Source organism: Mesoplodon bidens, assembly GCF_964165515.1.
Source record: "Mesoplodon bidens genome assembly, chromosome: 4".
Lineage (NCBI taxonomy): Eukaryota > Metazoa > Chordata > Mammalia > Artiodactyla > Ziphiidae > Mesoplodon > Mesoplodon bidens.
The window spans coordinates 148,827,168-148,847,649 of NC_138160.1; the positions used below are offsets into that span (position 1 = coordinate 148,827,168).

The 20,482-nt window shown below is 55.4% G+C and overlaps 2 protein-coding genes across 2 annotated transcripts; one reads left to right on the forward strand and one right to left on the reverse strand.

Annotated features, from left to right (window-relative positions):
* The first annotated feature begins 1,320 nt into the window (after window positions 1-1,320).
* Window positions 1,321-8,937, forward strand: TMIGD2 (transmembrane and immunoglobulin domain containing 2). The gene is made up of 5 exons (XM_081232367.1): window positions 1,321-1,373; window positions 3,237-3,596; window positions 7,955-7,984; window positions 8,074-8,175; window positions 8,509-8,937. Exons 1-5 carry the CDS (start codon window positions 1,328-1,330, stop codon window positions 8,580-8,582), a joined length of 612 nt encoding a protein of 203 aa, XP_081088493.1. The 5' UTR covers window positions 1,321-1,327; the 3' UTR covers window positions 8,583-8,937.
* Window positions 8,938-9,700: 763 nt separating this feature from the next.
* Window positions 9,701-15,058, reverse strand: SHD (Src homology 2 domain containing transforming protein D; the record flags this gene model as incomplete). The annotated part of the gene is made up of 6 exons (XM_081232723.1): window positions 9,701-10,105; window positions 10,679-10,798; window positions 11,923-12,046; window positions 13,298-13,486; window positions 13,565-13,670; window positions 14,762-15,058. The coding sequence occupies 6 exons, from the start codon at window positions 15,056-15,058 to the stop codon at window positions 9,919-9,921; spliced, it is 1,023 nt and encodes a 340-aa protein (XP_081088849.1). The 3' UTR covers window positions 9,701-9,918.
* Between the last annotated feature and the right edge of the window lie 5,424 nt (window positions 15,059-20,482).

Here is a 20,482-nt window from a genome sequence, read left to right on the forward strand (position 1 = left end):
CCCTCGCCGCCGCCGCCGCCGCCGCCGCCGCCGCGCCCCCAGTCAGCGCTCCATCACTGGCCGCAGGGCGCAGGCGCGCCCCTCGCGGCAGGCTGGGAAATGTAGTCCTTCTTGCGCTAGGGTCGCCGAGAGCCGAGACCCACAGAGCCCGGGTCGTACCAGCCGACATTGCTAATGATGTCTGAGCTGGAGAGAGTCCGGAACTGGGAGGCAGGATGCCTGGGTTCGACTGCCATGTGGCCTTGAGCCTACCCTACTCCTAGTGCCTCAGTCTCCCCACTCTCTCACCCACACAACTTCTCAGCTGCCACTCAAACTGGAATTCCACTGCAACCCACCTCCACCTGGCCCAGAGATCTGCCCCCTGCAACTACTCACGGCTTACATTTACTGAAAAGCCAAAGTCTTTTGCCCAAGCGGATGTTCAGCTTCCAATGCCGCCTTTCCCTCCCTAAATCACAACTGAACTCCTATGCATCCCACAAAGCCCCAGGCTCTCACATCTCCTCCAGAAGCCTCTCTGCCTGCCCAGAATCCATAGGGCTAGGAGGAGGCTGGGAGGCACTTCCTGGGAAAGTGTGGGCAGAGCGCCACCGCAGGGGCCTCCCTGTGGTTGACAGGAACAATTCTGCCAAGAACACTGACCCTCTTCTTTCTCGTTGAAAAAAAGGTCACACTGTGGTTGGGGGTGAGACATTGAGGCCTAGGAGTATGCCTCCTCCTCCAGGGTGGGTACTGCCGGCTGTGGGGTGATGCGTGCAGGGCTGGGAGAAAGTCCAGAGCTTGTGAACCCCCTCGACTGGGCCCCCAAACTTCTCCCCAGGCTGTGGAGACGGGGAGCCACCCTACCTGCCGTGGGACTCAAAGCCATCAGCAGAAATCCCTTCCTCTGAACCCCAAAGGAAGACAACTTGGAGGCAAAATAACTGAGGCTAGGATTCTGCCATTCTGTCCCCTGCTCAGGCCTCTGCCACCTGCTCCCCTCCCCTCCCCTTGCCTCACCTGCCCTTCAATGTGTCCCCTCCAGCCTAGGTGTGTTTGTATAGTCTTTTAGAAGGATTTTCACTCACATGATCTCCATCACATACGCATACTGCTTTTCAGATTTAAAAAAAAAAAACTTCTGGGAAACTGAGGCAGGAGGTGACAGGAAGTGGAGCCCCAAGCAGCAGTGGCCACCAGACGTCTGCTGGCTGCCCGGGTGTCACATATACTTCTGTGGTGGGGGTGGAGTGTCACATATGTCTCTGTGGCAGGAAGTCCGTCACGTAGGAGGGGGAGGGGGGGCAGGATGCCAGCTGGGAGAGGGGAGCCTGATGGGCCAGGAATGGGTTCCCTGGGCATGGTGCTGCTCCTCCTGGCACAGTTTTGGGGTGAGTACTTGGGCCTCCCTCCCCTCTATCCCCACCCTGTTGCGACCCATCACCCCAGCTTCCTGCCCCTCCTATACAGAGCCCCTCGAAACCTCAGTCTCTCTGCGCTGCCAAATAGGCCCCATCTCTCTCCCTGATACTCAGAACTTTACAAGGGTTGGAGGGTTCTAGCAAGGATCCTCAGAGGGGCCCGCAGGATAAAATTCACACCATGACCTGCGTACGAGTCTTGCGTGACCTGGCTCCGCTGGCCTCTCTCATCTCCTCTCTCCTCTGCATTCTCTCTCTCCCCCGTGGCCAGCCTGCTGACTCTTCTCTCCTTTTTTCTTTTTTCTTTTTTTTTTTTGCGGTACGCGGGCCTCTCACTGTTGTGGCCTCCCCCGTTGCGGAGCACAGGCTCCGGATGTGCAGGCCTAGCGGCCATGGCTCACGGGCCTAGTCGCTCCGCGGCACGTGGGGTCCTCCTGGAATGGGGCACAAACCCGTGTCCCCTGCATCGGCAGGCGGACTCTCAACCACTGTGCCACCAGGGAAGCCCACTTTTTTCTTTTTTTTATCCCAGCACATCAAGCTTGATCCCACCTCCGGGCCTTTGCACCTGCTGTTCCCTCTGCCTGTTCCCTGGATCTCCTCTCTCTAGCGTCAGCTACAACTGCACCCCAAAGACCAGGAACTTGAAGGGGAGTCTAACAGACACCCCAGACTTCTCATGGCCCAAAGCAAACTCTTTCTTTCCCCTCCAGCCCTGCTTCTCCCTCGGTGTCCCCCATCTTGGCCCAAAGCCTCCACCATTCACAAAGTCCCTCAGGTTAAACCTTGGAAATCTACCACTGTCCCTCTTTCCCTCTCTCTCAATTCAGTTCTTCTTGTAGTCCTTCTGGGGGCAACTTTCAAAATGTATTCAGACTCTGACCACTTCTTTCCAGGGTCCGGCCCACATCACTGGTCTCCTGGACCCTCACTTCCTGGCCTCACCTGATCTCCCTGTGTCATAGTCTGTTCTCACCATGGCAGTCAGGGTGATTTTTTTAAAACTTAAATTGGACCACATTTCCTCCCTGCTCCCCTGGTTTCCCATCACACTTAGGTTAAAAACTAAACTGCTCCCATTTCCCCGCCCCCACCTCTGTACCTCCACCACACCCCACCTCCATGGCCTGCAGGCCTCGAAAAAGCCATCCCCTGCTGACTTCTTGGATCCCACTTCCTCTCACCGGCAAGCTCTTCTCCAGCCACGGGGCCTCCTCACTGTTCCTGAAACTTACCAGGCACGGTCCAGCCCCAGGACCTTCGCACGGCCCATTCCCTCTGTCTGGAGTGCTCTTCCTGCATATCTTCCTTCCCACGACTGACTACTTCTTACCATTCAGATCCCTGTTCAAATGTCACCTCCTCTGAGAGGCCTTCCCTGACCATCCTCTATAAGTAGATCCTCTCACTTCATCCTTATCCCCTATTGCCACTCCCCTTTCCTTCCCTCCATCAGGATTCTCATTTCACGACTTCCAGTGTCTCTCTCTCCCCACAGAACCTCAGCTCCACAAGGGTAGGGATTTTTGTCTTAGTCACCTCTGTGTCTGTGTCTACAGTGGCCAGGACAGGGTCTGGCTCACGCGAGGCAATATTTGTGTGGCTGAGAGCCGGACACGTCACACAGTCCACCTTGAAATCTCGCCAGTGCCAGGAGACTTATCCCCATTTCACAGATGAGGCCATTGAGCCTCAGCAAGAACCTTGCAAAGATCACACAGACAGCAAGCTTTCAGACTCTTACTGCCTCATCCCTGTGGGCTGGCTAATGCAGTAAGTCACACACACTTACACACACTGAGAAAGGCCTCACTCACCTCTTCTGTCCCTCAGCCCTGCAAGGAGCCACAGGCCTGAGTGTGCAGCAGGCACCCAAGTTGCTGCAGGTGAGGCAGGACAGCCAGGTGACCTTGGCCTGCCAGGTGATGCAGGCCCAGGCCTGGGAGCGGCTACACGTTGAATGGACCAAGGATGGTGACATCTTGTGCCAGACACACATCATCAACGGCAGTCTCACCGTGGGTGTCTGCGGGCCTTGGGGCCGTCTCTCCTGGCAGCCGCCTGGCAATCTCACCCTGCAGCTGGACCACGTGAGCCTCAATGACGGTGGGCTCTACGTGTGCTGGGTGACCGTGGAGATCCCTGATTTGGAGGAGGCCCAGGGCAGTGGGACACAGCTCCTGGTGGAGACAGGTATGAGAGCGTGTGCGGGCAAGCCGGGGACTTGGAACTTCTAGAAATCTTAAAACTGTAGAATCTCAAACTCCTAGAAACATAAATTCTGCAAATCAGATTCCTAGGAACAGAAAGTCTGCAGATGCAAGAAGTTTGTAAACCAGACAGCCTCTGTTGCAACAACTCCACTCTGCCGTTGCAGCATGAAAGTCACCAGAGGCAGACCTACAGGAATGGCGGGCCTGGATGCCGATAAAACTTTATTGAAAAAAATAGGCAATGGGCCGTATTTGCTGAGCCCTGTTCCAAGATATCACAATTATAATAACCCTTGAGGGCTTCCCTGGTGGCGCAGTGGTTGAGAGTCCGCCTGCTGATGCAGGGGACATGGGTTCGTGCCCCGGTCCAGGAAGATCTCACATGCCTTGGAGCGGCTGGGCTCGTGGGCCATGGCCACTGAGCCTGTGCGTCTGGAGCCTGCACGTCCGGAGCCTGTGCTCCGCAAGGGGAGAGGCCACAACAGTGAGAGGCCCGCGTACCGCAAAAAAAAAAAACCAAAAAAAAACCCCCTTGAATATATATAATTCTGAATTCTGATTCAAAACAATCCCCTAAAACATGCTATTCAAGTACATCCTACAAACAGAGAAATGCACACACTGTAAGTGGCCAGCTCAATGGATGTCTTAGTCTGTTTGGCCGCTGTTATAACAAAACACTACAGACTGGGTGGCTTATAAACCACAGATTTATTTCTCAGAATTCTGGAGGCTGGAAATCCAAGATCAAAGTACCAGCAAGGTTTTGTTCTGGTGAGAACCCTCTTCATGTTTCACAGCTTGCACCTTCTAGCTATGTCCTCACGTGGAAGAAGAAGCCAGGGGACTCTCTGGGGTCCTTTTTTGGGGGGGGGCATGCCGCATGGCATGTGGGATTTTAGTTCCCCAACCAGGGATCGAACTTGTGCCCCCTGCACTGGAAGCATGGAGTCTTAACCACTGGACCATCAGGGAAGTCCCCTGGGGTCCCTTTTATAAGAGCACTGATCCCATTCATGAAGGCTCTACCCTCGTGATCTAATCACCTCCCAAAGGCCCCGACCTCCAGTTACCATCATATTGGGGGTTAGGATTCAACATATGAATTTTGGAGGGTTGTATACAAACCACAGCAATAGATTCTCACAACCTGAACACACTTGGGTACCCACCACCATGCTCAACACACGTATCTGCTTCCTCATAGATGCCATCCTCATGCCCACCCCACCATCCTGACCTCTAACAGCATAAATCTATTTTAACTGGTTTCACATTTTACTTAAATAGACTCACAGAGTATATTCTGTCTCCGACATCTTTCACTCAACATGATGTCTGGAAGATTCCTCCATGTTGGTGTGTGGAGCAGTGGCTCATCCTTGCTGCAGAGCGGCCTCCATCACAACCAATCATTCCAATTTCCTACTGATGACCATTTGGGCATATTCTGGGTTTTAGCTATTATGAATAAGGCTACTGTGAACAATCTAGAACTTGTCTTTTGGTCAACATATGGACACATTTCTATTGTACCGAGGACAATTCCAGAATCTCAAACCACAAGATAGAATCTTGCAGTTCTAGAATCCTAGGGACATAAATTCTAAGCTCTGAGAATTACAGCATATGTTCTGCATGGGACTGTCACTCCTAAGGAGGCAGTCCTTTGTTCTTGGGAGCAAAGAAAATCTTACTCTTGTTATGTACAAAGCATCTATATGCAGACAGCCCATAAACAGAGTTACAGAATGTCTGCAGTATTAACATTTCATCGGGGAACAAATTAAGGTTCTTAGAAAGTCTACTTAGGGGAGTGATAATGAAAAAAGTTGAGAAACACTGAAATAAAGGAATGGAAGATTCTAGAATCTTAGAGTTGTAGTCTTAAATACTTTATTTACTTATTTTTAATATTAATTAATTAATTAATTAACTTATTTTTGGCTGTGTTGGGTCTTTGTTGCTTGCACAGGCTTTCTCTAGTTGCCCTGAGCAGGGGCTACTCTTCGTTGCGGTGCGTGGGCTTCTCATTGTGGTGGCTTCTCTTGTTGCGGAGCAGGGGCTCTAGGTGTGTGGGCTTCAGTAGTTGTGGCTCGAGGGCTCACTAGTTGTGGCTCGCAGGCTCTAGAGCGCAGGCTCAGTAGTTGTGGCACACGGGCTTAGTTGCTCTGCGGCATGTGGGATCTTCCTGGACCAGGGCTCGAACCTGTGTCCCCTGCACTGGCAGGTGAATTCTTAACCACTGTGCCACCAGGGAAACCGGTCTTAAATACTTTAAAAAGAGAGACTCTTAGATTTTTTTTTCCTAAATATTTATTTATTTATATTTTGGCCGTGTTAAGTCCCAGTTGCAGCACTCAGGTTCTCTAGTTGTGGCGCATGGGCTTAGTTGCCCTGCGGCCCGTGGGACCCTAGCTCCCTGAACAGGGATCGAACTGGTGTCTCCTGCATTGCAGGATGGATTTTAACCACTGGACCACCAGGGGAGTCCCAGAGAGACTCAGAATTTTGCAATCACAAAGTGTGTAGGAGCAGAAAATTCTAGAATTCCAGAATCCAGAATTGAAAACCACTGACTCTCGGGAATTCCCCGGGGGTCCAGGGGTTAGGATTCCACGCTTCCACTGCAGGGGGCACGGGTTCGATCCCTGGTGAGTCGGGGAACTAAGATCCCACAAACCGTGTGGCGCGGCCAAACAAATAAACGAAAAAGAAAGCCATGGACTCTCAAGGCTGGAAGCCACTTTCCCGATCAGCTAAGCCAGCTGCCTCACTTTACAGAGGATAAAGCTGAGGCTCAGCAAGGGCCAAGACACATCCAACCACACACACAAGCCGGGGATGCAGCCAGCTTTCTCCAGAGCCCACCTCATGCATTTCCCCCACTCTGCATGACACCCCATTATAGGCCAAACCATAAGGGCCGGAGACCCAGGTTGACCCGATGGGGTCCTGCTCTCTCTCAGCGGTTCCCGAGGGCCTTGGGCACATGCCTGGCCCATATCAGGCAGAATGAAGCACCACCCGGGCTCCCAGGCCCAAGAGACGCCCATTTGTCTCCAGCTGGCAGGACCCACCCACTGCCTGCCTCCGGGGCGGTGTGTTATGGCTGTCCTGCCTGCCCCCCACCCCTCCAGTGATGAGGGGGCCAATTACCAATTAGCAGAGGCAGGGTAGCAGAGGCACCAGGCTGTGAGTTGTTGGCAGCTGTGAGGGAGCGAGAGTGAGCGGGCACAGGTCCAGCTCCCCACAGCTGGCTTTCCCATCCCTGAACAGCTGCTTGGAACCCTGGGACCACTGCCAACTTTAGAACCTGCAAGATGAAGGGCTTGGGGGCTCTGGGTCTCGTCTTAGTCACAGGAGAAGGCGCCTTTGGCTGGGGTTCATGTCAGTTATACAGACCTGAAAGCACATCCCCATTCTGCCATTCACTTGCTGTGTGACCTTGGGCAAGTGACTTGACCCTTCTGTGCCTGTTTCCTTAGTCATCAAAATTCAGCTAATAGTGCTTTCCTCATCGGATTAGGTGAACTTAAAGTGATTATATCTAAAGAGTTTATTGCAGGGTCTGGACATAGTAAGTCCTCAGTAAACATAAGTTTACTGAAGACTTACTATGTTCTATGATACTGATTATTCAGCAAGACTCAAAAATTCAGGCCCGTGTAAGTTTTTGTTTGTTTTGGTTTGGTTTTTTTCCTTTCCTTTCTTTCTGAAACAGGGAAGGGAGAGGGAAGCTGAGGGGAGAAACACCTTTGTTCAAAGCAGGGCCCAGCTGTTGCTTGTGTGTGTGTCTCCAAGCAAGTGACTCAGGCTCTCTGAGGCTCAGTTTTCTTGGGATTGACACAGTGTAGACGCTCAAAAAACAGGAGCCATGAGGACGATAGATCCCATGATCAGGATGATGGAGCTCATGGTGGTGTTGGTAAAGTTCCTGGTGAAGATGGTGGAGCTCAAAATGAGGATGATGGAGCTCATGTTCAGGGTGATGGGACTAAGGGTGGGGATGATAAGGCTTGTGATGGGAGCGGTGGAGTCTATTATGGCAGCAATGGGGCTCATGACAAGGGTGGTGCAGCTCATGGTGGGGATGATGGAGCTCATGATGAGAAAATCCCGCAGTTACTTCACAATAACCCAGGAAGATAGGAATGATTAGTATCCTTTTTTCAAAAGAGGAAACAGTTCAGAGCAAATCCCTGCCTGAACTCACACAGCATGGCAGGGGCAAGAACCCTGAGGTCCCACACGGGGTAGACGGCTCTTACCCTGAAGGAGTGCAGGAAGCTGGACTCGAAGGTGAGCTCCCCTGAGACGTAGGTTTCTTCTCGGCAGGTGGCTGGCTACTGAACCGGAGCTTCTCAGGTGAGTTCCGCCCACGTGTCCCTCCTCCAGCCCCGCCCCCGTGCCCCGCCCCCAGTCAGACCGCCCACAAACCACCACCGCCTCCCCAGGGCTCTCCTTCGCACTGCTGGTGACTGGGGCCGTGGCCGTGGCCGCTTTCGCTCTGGGCGTCTGGATCTGGGGCCGCCGCCGCTGCCGGAACAGAGACGCAGGTAGGGAACGGCGCAGGTAGCCGCTCGGAGGGCGGACGGTTCCCACGAGCACCGCCATCCACTGGCGACCCCGCCCCCGCGCGGCGGAGGCGGGAACTGCAGCTGCTTGACAAGGATGGAACGCAGACCCTTCTGACTTTGATACCTGCCCCTTTTGGGAGGAGCGAGGGTGAGGCTGAGAGGCAGAGAAGGGGAATAGATGGGGAAGGCTGGCCCCTACACCCATGTTTTTCAGAGGCATAGACAAAGCCTCCAGAAAGTGGGCTGGAGAGGGCCAGGCTCTCTTAAGTGATTCTCCCCTCTTGGTGTCATACCCCCCTCCTTCCAATGCAGGGAATCCAGTCTACAGCAATGCCCTATACCAGCCCCGGAAGGCCCCAAGGAAGAGTGAGGCAAGGCCTGTGTAGGGGAAGGTGCTGGACATCTCCAGCAAGAATCAGAAGGGCCAAAGCTTCTATTCGATCTCTTTCCCCTGGCCCCCCACCCCCAAGTGGCCTCTGGCTCCCAAGTCTTCCTCCAGCCCCAGGCCCAGTCACCCCATCTCTGCAGTTGGAGTCCTCCCTCCTGGCCCAGGCTCCTCTGGGCAGCCAAGGCCAAGAGGATTCCTTGAAGTGGGAAGACGAATCAGAACCCCCAGAGACCCAGAGAGGACCCCCCAGCAGCTACATAAAGATGTGACTTATTCCAAGAGGATCACGAAGTCCAGCAGTTCACCCTGAGACACACCCCCTCCTCATTTCTATGAGGCTGGACCTCTTCCTTGCCCACAGAACACCCAATAAAGGCTCATGAAGAAAGCAAAGCCAGAATTTGTGGCAATTTGGGAGTGCTAAAGAGATCTAAGGAGCCATCAGGGGGGTCTCAGAGGACCACTGTGGTGAGGGGGCTCTGACGACTCGCAAGCCTTCCGCCTCTTATCCTTGGAGAGACATGTCCAATTAGCAGAGAAGTGATGCCCCTGGCTTCAAAACAGTGCCCGGAGCTGGACGCACCACCCCTCCCCAGCTGGTATCTGCCCCCCAGGCAGGCTTGGAGTTGGGTGCGGGGGGAGATCGGGGCTTCCTGGCATTTATCAGCCCCCGGGGTCTCCTGCCCGACTGTCACCTTGAAGTGACACCAGCTGGGCCTGGCTCCCCTCCCCCACTTCTGCTGTTTCCATGGGGACAGATGTCCTTTCTGCAGCATCAGCCCTTGCCCGCCCGCCCGCCCCGGATAGGGAGGAGGGGCAGGGTGGGGGCAGGGTTGGCCTGAGAGCCTCGCCCCCTCCGTTTCTCCATCTTTTTAATCTGCTGGTCTCCATCCACTGTCTCAGGGTTTTTATCTGCCTCCATGCCTCTCTCTCCCTGCCTGTCTCCAGCTCTCTGAATTCTGGTCCCTCCCCGTGAGCCATTCAGGCTCCAACCCCAGCTCCATCCCCAAAACGAGGAGCTGGGGATGCTCTTCCCCCTCCAAGGGTCTGCCTCCCCTCTTCCTTCTGAGGGGCTGAGATCCCCACCTCCCAGAAAGGACACTTGAAACACACAATAACTTATTTATTTTCCAGGCCAGAGGAGGGCTTCGAGACCCAATTCTGATCCGTAGAACCCAGAAGGAGGCTGAGCAGGGCGGCTCTGATGAAGACCCAGAGCCTGGAGGGGCACAGGGGTCTCTCCATACAGCCTTCCCCAGGACTGGAAAGACCTCCACCGTTTGCAGCCACTGATCTGGGTCCTCACAGCCCAGGGCGGGGGCGCTGAGGTTCAGTCAGGGGGTCTGTGAGACCACGGGGTACAGCAGGGCCAGATGCTCAGCGCCCTGCACGGGCAGTGGGCGGGAGCTATAATGGAGCACCAGCTCCGGCACGCTGGGGAAGGGGCCGCTGTACTGACCCAGCACGAACTGGTTCTCTCGGATCCGAGCAAACTTCAGATGCAGGAAGCCCTGGCTGCTCCTGGAGACAGGAGTCAGAGGGGGTTCCCAGCACTCCAGACCCGCCCACACTCTCCAACCCTAAAGCCACCCCCTCATGGCCCCCAGGAGCCCGACGCTGGCATCCCCTAATATTTCTGATTAACAGCCGCTTGGCGTCAAGCTCTTGGCTAGTTGCACACTGCGGGGATGCCTTCCGAACTTGTCCCCTATCAAGACAGGCTGGAGCTCCTACCAGGTGGGGGTCCCTCCCCAGGAACACAGAAGGCACTTTCTCTCCAAACCTCTTGAAACCTTGTGCTACCTGTCCTGGGCTCCTCACTAGTTACCCTCAGTCTAGGGTCCCTGGTTCCCCTCAAGCCCTAGATCTACGGTATGACTTCCTCTCCATCTTCTTGCGTACCTCCAGTGACAGGGAGTTCATTCTCAGTCGGAACCAAGCCGGTGGCCTCTATGGAAGCCCCGCCCCCTGGCCTGGAAGCTCTGTCCATCAGCCCTGGAAGTCCCGCCCACTGGCTGCTGGAGACACACCCCTCTGCTCCGGAAAGCATGCAGTCCTGTGACCCTCTGTCCCTCCAGGGGGCTGCGGTCTCACCTGAGGGATAGGGAGCAGTCCTGGGGGCTGGTCTCGCTGAGCCGCACGAGGTAGCTGCCTTCCTTGCAGAGCGACAGGAGGTTCTCGGCATCTGCCCGGCTCAGCGGGCCGTGAAACCACCTAGGGGGTGGGGACAGAGGTCTCCTGAAGGGCAATCAATCCCCCTTTCCAACACGTCCTGGGGCTGGATGCAGGCACAGCTCTTTCAAGGACTTGCGACGTCCAGGCAAACAAGCGAGACAAATTCCCTTGGATTTCTCAAGAGGAGCCTGATTTTCAGGCAGACAAGGTTCTCCCTGGGAGGGAGCTGAACCCAGGTCAACCTGGAGCTGCTCTTCCAACTCAGCACATACCCCGACCTTGATTTTTACAGCCTCCCTCAGCTGAGTCTCCAAGTGTCCTCAGCCCCTCCCTAATCCCCCAACTCGAATCACTTGCATATCACTTGCATGAGATTCACCACATCCTGTATCCCCAACCCACCTGTACCATTTGTTACATAACATTTTTCTTTAATGTGCTCAAAGAGAAGTTAGCAGTGGGAGCGAAGTGTCAAAGACAGATGAGCACCAAATAGTTGTTTGTATTGAAAGAAAATCCCCTGTGCTTGTGTTAGTTAGGCAGTTCTGTACTGCTTACCTAAGAGGTTTGGGAATGACTGTGATAAACACACCCTGGTACTCACAGGGCTGGGCTCTGGGGGCTCGGGGAGTTCCCTGAGAAGCTCCTAGACTGGAGAGACACAGAGAACACCCAGACTCTCCCAGCTTGTGAGCTTCACCCCAGCCTAAAGTTGGGACCCCTTCAAAATCCTGCTCCTCTCACTTTCACCACAAGATCTCCTGGGGGTGAGAAAGATGTCTCTTTGATCTCAGCCTTATAAACCCCACTCAAGGGAAGGGAGGAAATCCCCTTTTATTCTGTGTGAGGCAGGCACTGTCTTGGAGGTGTTGAGCCCAAGGTTTGGAGAGGTTAAGTGACTTGCCCAAGGCCACACAGCCATAAGATAGAGAAGGGATTTGAACCCAGAATCTGACGCCGGAGGGAATGGAGACGCCATCTGATTCTGCTTTGCACCGAGCTGGGTGTCTGGCCCACAGAAGACACTGTCACCCAGCGAAGATTAGTTGAAAAAATGAATGAAGTGGATGAGTGAAAGTTCCTCCAGCCCCCCTGGCCCGAGGAATCTGTGGCTGGTGTGGGGCAGGGAGGAATTCAAGTGCACCTTCAACTTCCCCACTTACGGCTGTTTTTCCAGAGGCAGGGCCGGGTCCACGCGCTCTGCAGGCTGGGGGCTTCTGGGCGGGAGTCTCCGGAGTTCCTTGGCTGAGCCTGAGGTTCTTTCCCACTCCGGACCGTCAAACTGCACTGGAGAAGGTTTAAAGAGAAAATGGTTAAGTCCCGCCTATCTCGAGGGTGGGGTGGGGGCAAGCCAGTGGAATTTCAGTAGGAAGGAGGTGCCAGCTTAGGGCAACCTATCAGAACCCAGAAGAGGAGGGGTTGGGCTTAAGGCTGGGGCGGGATTGGTATGCAAGCAACCAATTAGCCTTCAGAAGAAAGGGGTGTGGTCATTCTTGAATCTGGTGGCATGGGAGGGTGGGCAGTTCCCTGAGTGATAAATCAGAGAGCAGGGGGTGTGGCTAGAGGGGTGGGTGGGAAGTTCTGCCGGATTTTGGCCAACTCATAGAGCTAGAAAACCACCCTCAATATACAGACAGGTAGACTGAGGCACTGAGCTCCAATTTCCCTCACAGTCATACAACTTCTGGGGCAGATTTGGGTACGCACAACTCTTCCTGGTCCAAGTTATTTTTTTCCTTTTTTTTTTGGCCACACCATGCAGCATGTGGGATCTTAGTTCCCCGACCAGGGATAGAACCCGTGTCCCCTGCAATGGAAGAACGAAGTCTTAAACACTGGACCGTTAGGGAAGTCCAAGTTATTTTATTTCTTAAAGCTGACCTTATTATTCCCTCTTTACAGAAGAGGAAACTGAGGTTCAGAGACTTATCGAAGCTTACCCAACTCAGTTACGAATTGACTCCAGGAAATGCCACCTTCTTCCACAACGGCTACTGTGTAATTGAGCACTTTAGAACTCAATTTACAAGTACCCTATTCGATAGGTACTAGAATGATCCCCATTTTACAGGTAAGGGAACTGAGACTCAGGGAGATAAAGGGATTTGCCCAAGTGACACAAACCCAGATCTAGTCTGACATCAAACCTATTCCTGCACTATACTGAGCAGAATGAGTAGGTTCTATTGCACTCTGAAAGGGGTTTCAGGGAATTCCCTGGCAGTCCAGTGGTTAGGACTCTGCACTTTCACTGCCGAGGGCCTGGGTTCAATCCCTGGTCGGGGAACTAAAATCCCGCAAGCCACACGGTGTGGCATCAATCAATCAATCAATCAATAAATGGGGTTTCAGTCTCCAAGGCAGTTACAGATTCTTCTGGGAAGATTATGACTATCAGTCATTCACACTTCAGTGAGAATTAACAAACTACCAAAGTGACAGGTGATGGGGATTTACTCTGTAAATTGAAACAGGGGATTTGACCAGAGCAGGAAATAGAGGGACACAGGCATTCAGAGGTCAGGGTCAGAGAAGCACCTGCAAACGCCTTGGAGATGTGGTCTTTCTTCCACTCCCAGGGCTGGTCATACTCGTCTGCTGGCCGTTCATCCTCCTGGGGCAGCCGGCTCTGCCGAGGTTTCCACCCTGAAGGAGGCCCATCTCCCAGATCTTGGTCCTGCTCCTCATAGGGAGTGTCATATAGCTGCACCCTCCTGTATGGCAGTTCTGGGAGGCCGAGGACACTGGTCAGCTCCCACTCCCACCTGGGACCCTATCACCTTCCCCCAAGCTCTGCCCACTCACCGCTCATGACTCGCTGGGCATCGTAGGGCTCCATGTAGCCGTCATCCGGGGGTGACGGGTGAGGCTGGGCATCAAAGGGGTCTGAGTACTCGGTGTCGACTTCCAACTGAAGACAGAAAGGAAGGGGAGGGAGTCAAGGGCTCAGGGGGACCAAGCCTAGCTCTGAATACCCCTGCTGGGCGATACTACACCTCTTGCCTGCTGTCTCTGTGTCATCTGATACATCCCCTCCAAGCAAGTAGTTTTCTCTTCCACCCGCGAGTGTTTGCAGATAGAGCTTCCCTTGCTCTCTTCCTCTGTGCTGTTCTGATTCTCCCCGACACAGGTCCTACCTCCCTCCTTCAATCATTTTAATGATTAGGTGCCAGTACTGTTCTAAAGGCTTCACATATATTTACTTGTAGTACCAATACTCAGTAAGTACCTTATCCCCATTTTACAGATGAGGAAACCAAGGCATAGAGAGGGCAAGTGACTTGCTCAGGGTCACACAGCTGATAAGTAAGAAGCAGCGTTTGATCCTAGGTTGTCTGCTTCCCCGAGTCCCTGCTTCCTCCTACCTTTCTCTGTGCCATTAACCACTACCTGACACAGCCTACCGTAACCCTCTTTGAAGCCTTCTCTGTCTCTCCACTGAGGGTTTGGGGTGGACCCCGTGATCCTCTAGGAAAAGTACTGGAAAAAAAAAAAAAGCATGGGCATTGGAGGCAGGTTTGGGTTCAAGTTCTAACAAGCTACAGCCATGTGACGTTGGGCCAGTCGCTTCTCTTCTGTGAGCCTCAGTTTCCACTTCTGTAAAATGGGAGTAATAAGAGAGGAAGGGTGGAGAGTAGTGGTGAGGATGTTTAAGTGCCCGCAGGAAACTGACTCACTCAGATCTGTTTAAGGAAGATCCCTTCAGCTGCTAAGAGGAAGGGAAGCTGTCCAGAGGGATCCAGAAGGGGGGAATCAGGAAGCAGGAGGACAGGGGCACAAAGCCAGTCATAGAGGGAGGAGGACAACCAGTGCTGTGCAGTAAAAAGGGGCAGATATCAAACTCCACCAAGCGGATGGAGGATTGGGGAGTGTCCGGCTGGTGCCCTGGTCTTTCCCTGGGGTAACACATAAAACACGCTCCCCAAAGTCCTGGGGAAACCTAGCCTGGCCGCCCCACCCAGTCTCCTGGGGCCACCCAACCTCTGGGCCTTAGCCACGCACCTCTTCCCGGGGGCTGCCCAGCAAGACCTTGGCTCTGGCCACGTCGACTGCCTCCACCTTGATGAGCCGGTGCTTTGGAGAGTCGTACTTGGTGTCTCCAGGGCCCTTGGAGTCCCCGGGCCCCGCGGAGTCGGTCTCTAGGCGGCCATCTGCATCCTCATAGGGGTCCTCGAAGTCCAGATCCTTCTGTTCCCGGTAGGCCCGCAGGATGTCGCTGTCCGTGTAGTCGGGGGTGGGCGGCTGCGGAGGGGGCCTCCGACCGCCAAAGCTCAGGTAGTCTCGTAGCCACTTGGCCATTTGAGCGCGTGTCACCCCAAACCTGGCCACTGTCAGAAGAGGACCCACATGCCCTCTTCTGGGCCCCCTTCCTCGGCAGAGTCCCCAGGGAGGAGCAGGGGGAGAAGGAAGGGAGGAAGGAGGAGGAGAAAGATCAGGTGTGACCCTTGGCTGGGCTCAGAGGAGGGGGAAAAGGCGGGGGGGGGGGAAAGGAGGAGACAGAGGAGGGAGGAAGGGGGAGGAGAAGCAAAAGCGCACCTTAGCCCGGCTCTGGAAGGACGGCGGGGGAAGGGGGCGCCGCGTAGGGCTCTGAACGCCGAGCGCAGGGTCGTCCAGCCAGAGCGAGGGGCATCCGCGGAGTTTCCGCGGGCAGCGCGCTCTCCTTGCACGGCTCGGCCACCCGTTGCCTCCGGGAAGCTCCGGGATCCCCTCCTGGGGGCGGGGGCGGGGAAAGCGCCGCCTGCGGACGCCCCCAAGCCCTGGCTCAGCCCGGACACCTGGGTTCTCAGGGCAGCGGGCAGGCTCCCCGGGGGCTCGGGCGCCGCGCGCAAAGTTGGGCCGCGGGGACGGTGACCCCGGTGCGGCGCATCCTTTGTTGCGCTCCTCGCCGCTCCGGGGGGAGCCCCAATCCCGCGGCCCCCGGCCCGGCCGCCTCGATCCGGCCCCAGTCGCGGGCACAAAGGAAAATAAAATCTCCAATCCCCCTTCACGCTTTCGGAGAGACTTTAGCCGCAGCCGCCGGCGCGCGCCCGGGAGGTGGGACTTTTGGGGAGGGGGCTCTCAGACGGACGCCCCAGCCCCTACCAGCCCCGGGCCGGGTCCCGGGCAGCGACGTCAAGGCTTCCCCGCCCCCTCCCCTCCCCTCCCCTCCCCCTGCGCTCCCCCCGGAGGTGACTGAGACCTTCAGCTGTTCTGGGGAGGGAGGGGAGCATCTGCCCGGGGAGGGAGGGGGTATGCGGGGCGGGAGGGGCGGGGGCCGAGGCCGCGGCGGCTGGACAGTGACCCGGAGGACCGAGGCTGGCAGGAGCGAGCGAGGAGCACGGGAGGTGGAAACCCACAGGGGCTGACCTTGCCCCGGAGAGCGAGAGGTGTTGAGATGGGGAAGGGGGAGAGGGAGGGGAGGTGGAAATTGGCCGGGAAATGGAGGGCTGGACTTGACCGCGAGCAGGGGTGAAATTGACCAGCAGAGGGGGTGAGCGTGACCACTATTGAGGGTTGAAATTGAACCAGGATCTGGCGGCGAAACTGACCAGGAGATTGGGTGTGTGGAAATTGTTCCAGAGGTCACCGGCTAAAATGGATATTGACGCAGCCGAAGGAAGGGGGGTTTGCAACGGAAGGGACGGGGTTCTGGCTTCCCCTCCCCCAGGAGGGCTCTTCTCCGTCCCCTCTCCCCAGGGGACTAATTGCAGGATGGGGGAAGGGGTTTGGGGCAGCTGGCCAGGGGAAAGGAGATGGTATCTGTGCCTGGAGTGTGCCTTCGGCATCTGTCCCTTTGTGGTTTCTGGGAGTGGAGGCCGGGAGGGGGACAGAAATGAGAGGTGTCTCGCCTAGCCTGGCTGCCTGTTGGCAGCTGCAGCTGTCAGGGGGCGAGGACACTAAAGGATTTGGGGGGAGTAAGAGAGGCAAAGGGAGCTGCTGGCCAGTTCCAGAGCAAACACATTTTTTTTTCTTTCCCCATAAGGGGGCTTGCTCAGTGACCCCTAATAGAAAGAGTAAGAGAGGAGTAGTCAGGAAGGATGGAACCTCAGATTCCCTTCTCCGAGCCCCCTAGGTTGGGCGTGTGGCTTGGAGGGGAGGCAGGACCAGACACAAGTCAGAGCTGACACTGCTGTGAGCTCTCCCCCACTCCGCCCCCCACCAAAGAATAGTGGGGCCTGGGCAATGTCTATGCAGGCCACGCTTTGCTTTCCTGATTTGAAAAATGGGGTTTCTAATAGGAAAAACTCAGAAAGCTGGAGGAAGGATCGTCAGGAGGATGTGGCATTTTTTCCTGATGGGGAAACTGAGGCACAGAGAGGGGATCCACACCCCGCAGCTCATTTCTGCCTGGATGCTGTGATATGGCCTGGCTTGGGGTGGCATTCGACCCCCATCAGGTCTCTTCATGGAATCAGAGGTTCTCCATCTCCCCTCCACTGTTAGCCCCATTTTCCAGATGGGGAAACTGAGGTCCAGAGCCGATGAGGCAAGGCGCCTCACGGCAGCAGGGGCATCCGTATGTCCTCCCCTCCTCTTTCCTGCTTTGGCTGAGTTGGCCTCCACACGAACCTGTTGAACTCGGTCCTCCCTCCCGAAAAGCACTCACACAGACCCCCACCCCACCCCGCCCTCTCTGATCAGCGACAAGGCAGCATCCCTGGGGACTGCCCCGGGAGCACTGGCAGGTAATTGTCCTGTTTTCTGTCAGCTGCAAGGCAATACCCGGCTCGGGGATGAGCTGTTGACAGATCTCATCAAATCCGAGTCCTCTCCCTGTCAGATAAATATGCTATGTCTAAGGTATAAATATTTGAAAGGGGCCTTCTAATTCCGGTGTGTGTCAGGAATAGCAATTAGAGGCCCTGGAGGCAGAATCAAACGGCGTTTGACTTTCCTGCGCTTTTGAGCTGGCTTCTCCTGGGGCTGCCCCCACTCCCACTGCAGGAGCAGGGAGGGGGCTTGAGGAGGGGCGGGAGATGGTGGATGAGGGTTAGAGCCAGGCTGGAGGTCCTGTGGCCCTGCAGTGGTATGACCTTGAATAGCCAGTAACCTCTTGGGTTTTGCCTTTCGGATTGGGGGAGGAGGGAGCAAGAGAGCAAAGCCAGGAGGCGGGGACTGCATGAACAAAGGCAAGAAGGTGAGTGGTCTGGGGGTCCTGGGCTGAGGGGACCTCTTTTCCCCCAGTATTCAGGGTCTGAAAGACGATCTATCAGGGTCTCCTCCACCAAGGTCTCCTCCTGGGTAGCGCTGGGTTTCTGGAACCCCAGCCCACCTGACCTTGAGTAAGTGACCTGGCCTGTTTTCCCATCTATGAAATGGAACAACAGCTAACCTCTGTTGAGTGCTTACTGCCTGGCACTGTTTTGGGTGCCTTAAAAATTTTTTTTTTTAATAAATGTATTTATTTTTTACTTATTTATTTTTGGCTGCATTGTGTCTTCGTTGCTGCGCACGGGGCTTTCTCTAGTTGCGGCGAGTGGGGGCTACTCTTCGTTGAGGTGCGCAGACTTATTGCAGTGGCTTCTCTTGTTGCGCAGCACAGGCTCCAGGCGCATGGGCTTCAGTAGTTGCGGCACTTGGGCTCAATAGTTGTGGCTCACAGGCTCCAGAGCACAGGCTCAGTACTTGTGGCGCATGAGCTTAGTTACTCCACAGCATGTGGGATCTTCCCGGACCAGGGCTCAAACCCGTGTCCCTTGCATTGGCAGGCGGATTCTTAACCACTGCACCACCAGGGAAGCCCCTGGATAGTATTTTCTTGTATGGCATACAGTAAGTGCTCAATATATGCTTAGGGTGGATGGGACCTCAGGAAGAAGCCATAGGAGGTCCCCGGCTGGGGGCTGTGCCTGCTCTTGTCTCACGGATCCCCATGTCTGCAGGGGAGATGGGAGCCAAGGCACCAGGACAGGAGGGAACCAAGTGGGGATGACCCATGGTGGGGCCTATAACCTCCTGATCTGATGGAGGAGACACGGCCCTGATTTAGGGGCTCCTAGTCTGATAGGAGAGATGACCTCTGCTCTCAGAAGCTCCTGGACACAGCCCTGCCTTCAGCTCACAGTCTGATGGGAGAGACATGGTCCTGCCCTCAGAAGCCCCCAGTCTGACGGAGGAGATGTGTGCAAGCGTTAACAGGCTCCCAGTTGGAAGGGAGAGGCACGGCTCTGACCTTAGGAGCTTCCAGTCTGTTGGAGGAGGCATAAGACTGACCTTCGAAGTACCCAGTCTGACACAGGAAATATGTGCTTGCTTTCAAGGGCTCCCCGTCTTAACACTGGCCTTCCAAGGCCCCAACCTGATGGGGGAAGCACAGACCATTCCCTGGAAGCTCCCAGTCTATAGGGTGTGGTGATCGAAGGTTTAGCCCTGGAGCCTCGCAGTTTCAAAGCCAGGTCCAGCCCCTCACCCACTCTGAGCCCTTGGCCAAGGAGCCTCCTGCCATCTGTAAAATGGGGCGGTGGGTAAGGGAGCATGTGCCCGAGGGCGTGGGTTTCAGAGCCCTGGCATGGAGGGAGCTTGGGGCAGCGCTTGGCCCTCAGTGAGAGCTTGGGAAGCAGGAGCGGCCCCTTGTCTCCTTTGTGAAGCCCAGGCTCAGGAGGGAGGGGGTTCCTGCATAGGGGAGACCACCCCCCCAGTCCCTCTGATGTGCTCCGGCAGCCAGGCAGCCCCCAGGGGAGCTGATGGCGGAGATTCCGGATGAGGCCTGACAGCTCCCAAGGACCAGATGACAGACATGGAACTCGTGGGGAATGGGGGCTGTTGGCAGCGAGCGGGGAAGGGCAGGCTCCAGAGAGCAAAAAGGGGGTGTGGATCTCGGGGTGGCGGGCTCAAGGCAGGGAGCGAGGGGGCGTGCAGGCTGAGGCCCTGGAGGGTCAGCACACACAAGAGACCCCCTGCCCAAAGTGTTGCTGTGCTGTCCCTCTGCCTGCTCGGCCCTGGGAACCCCTGTAAGAAAATTGGGGGCCAGGAGCCAAACTGTTCCCAGGACATGGGTGGGAGAACAAAGCGTAAAAGCCTGCAGGGAAAATAAGAATTAAAGAAACAATTCCAGTGCACTGTGGAGGAAAGGGGAGGGTGGCGGAGAGTGGGCAGAAGCGTGGGGCTCCCTGGGCCTCAATTTCCTCAACTGTGAATGGGGAGATACCCACTCAGGCTACATACATTAATTGAGCACCTACTAAGTGCCTGGCTGGTCTTAGGTGCTGGGGACACACTCATCAACACATGGACCCTTGCAAAGCTCACTGGGCAGGGGGGCCTGCAGGTAGACCCTCAGGTGGCCCCCATGACCCCAACCTCCTGGTTGTCACACCCATGTGAGCCCCTCCCCTGGAACGTGGGAGGGATTTGTGGCTTGCTTCTAAACGTGGAACACGGCAACAGTGATGGGCCGTCACTTCTAGCAGACTCTCCTCATGAAGCCAGTCCGTGCAGGCAAGGAACTGAGTGTGGCCTCTGGCTAACGTTCCGTGAGTAAGTGATTCTGCCAACAACCACGTGGGTCAGCTTGAAGCGGATCCTACCCCAGTCGGGCCTTCCAGTGAGACCCCAGCCGCAGCCAACATCTCAATTGCAGCTGTAACGGACCCTGAAGCCAAGAACCCAGTGAAACCACATCTAGATTCCTGTTGTTTTAAGCTGCTAGATTTGGGGATCACTTGTTACACAGCACTAGGTAACTAATACAGGGAGCCACAAGCAGTATGCACACCTCCTAAGGTACTCCCATCAGAACTACCT

Bases quoted from the DNA above. Each gene is read 5' to 3' on its own strand.
- TMIGD2 (XM_081232367.1), top strand. From the start codon at position 1,328: ATGGGTTCCCTGGGCATGGTGCTGCTCCTCCTGGCACAGTTTTGGG. The intron at 7,985-8,073 runs GTGAGTTCCGCC...CCGCCTCCCCAG, and splicing joins ACTGAACCGGAGCTTCTCAG to GGCTCTCCTTCGCACTGCTG. The intron at 8,176-8,508 runs GTAGGGAACGGC...CTTCCAATGCAG, and splicing joins CTGCCGGAACAGAGACGCAG to GGAATCCAGTCTACAGCAAT.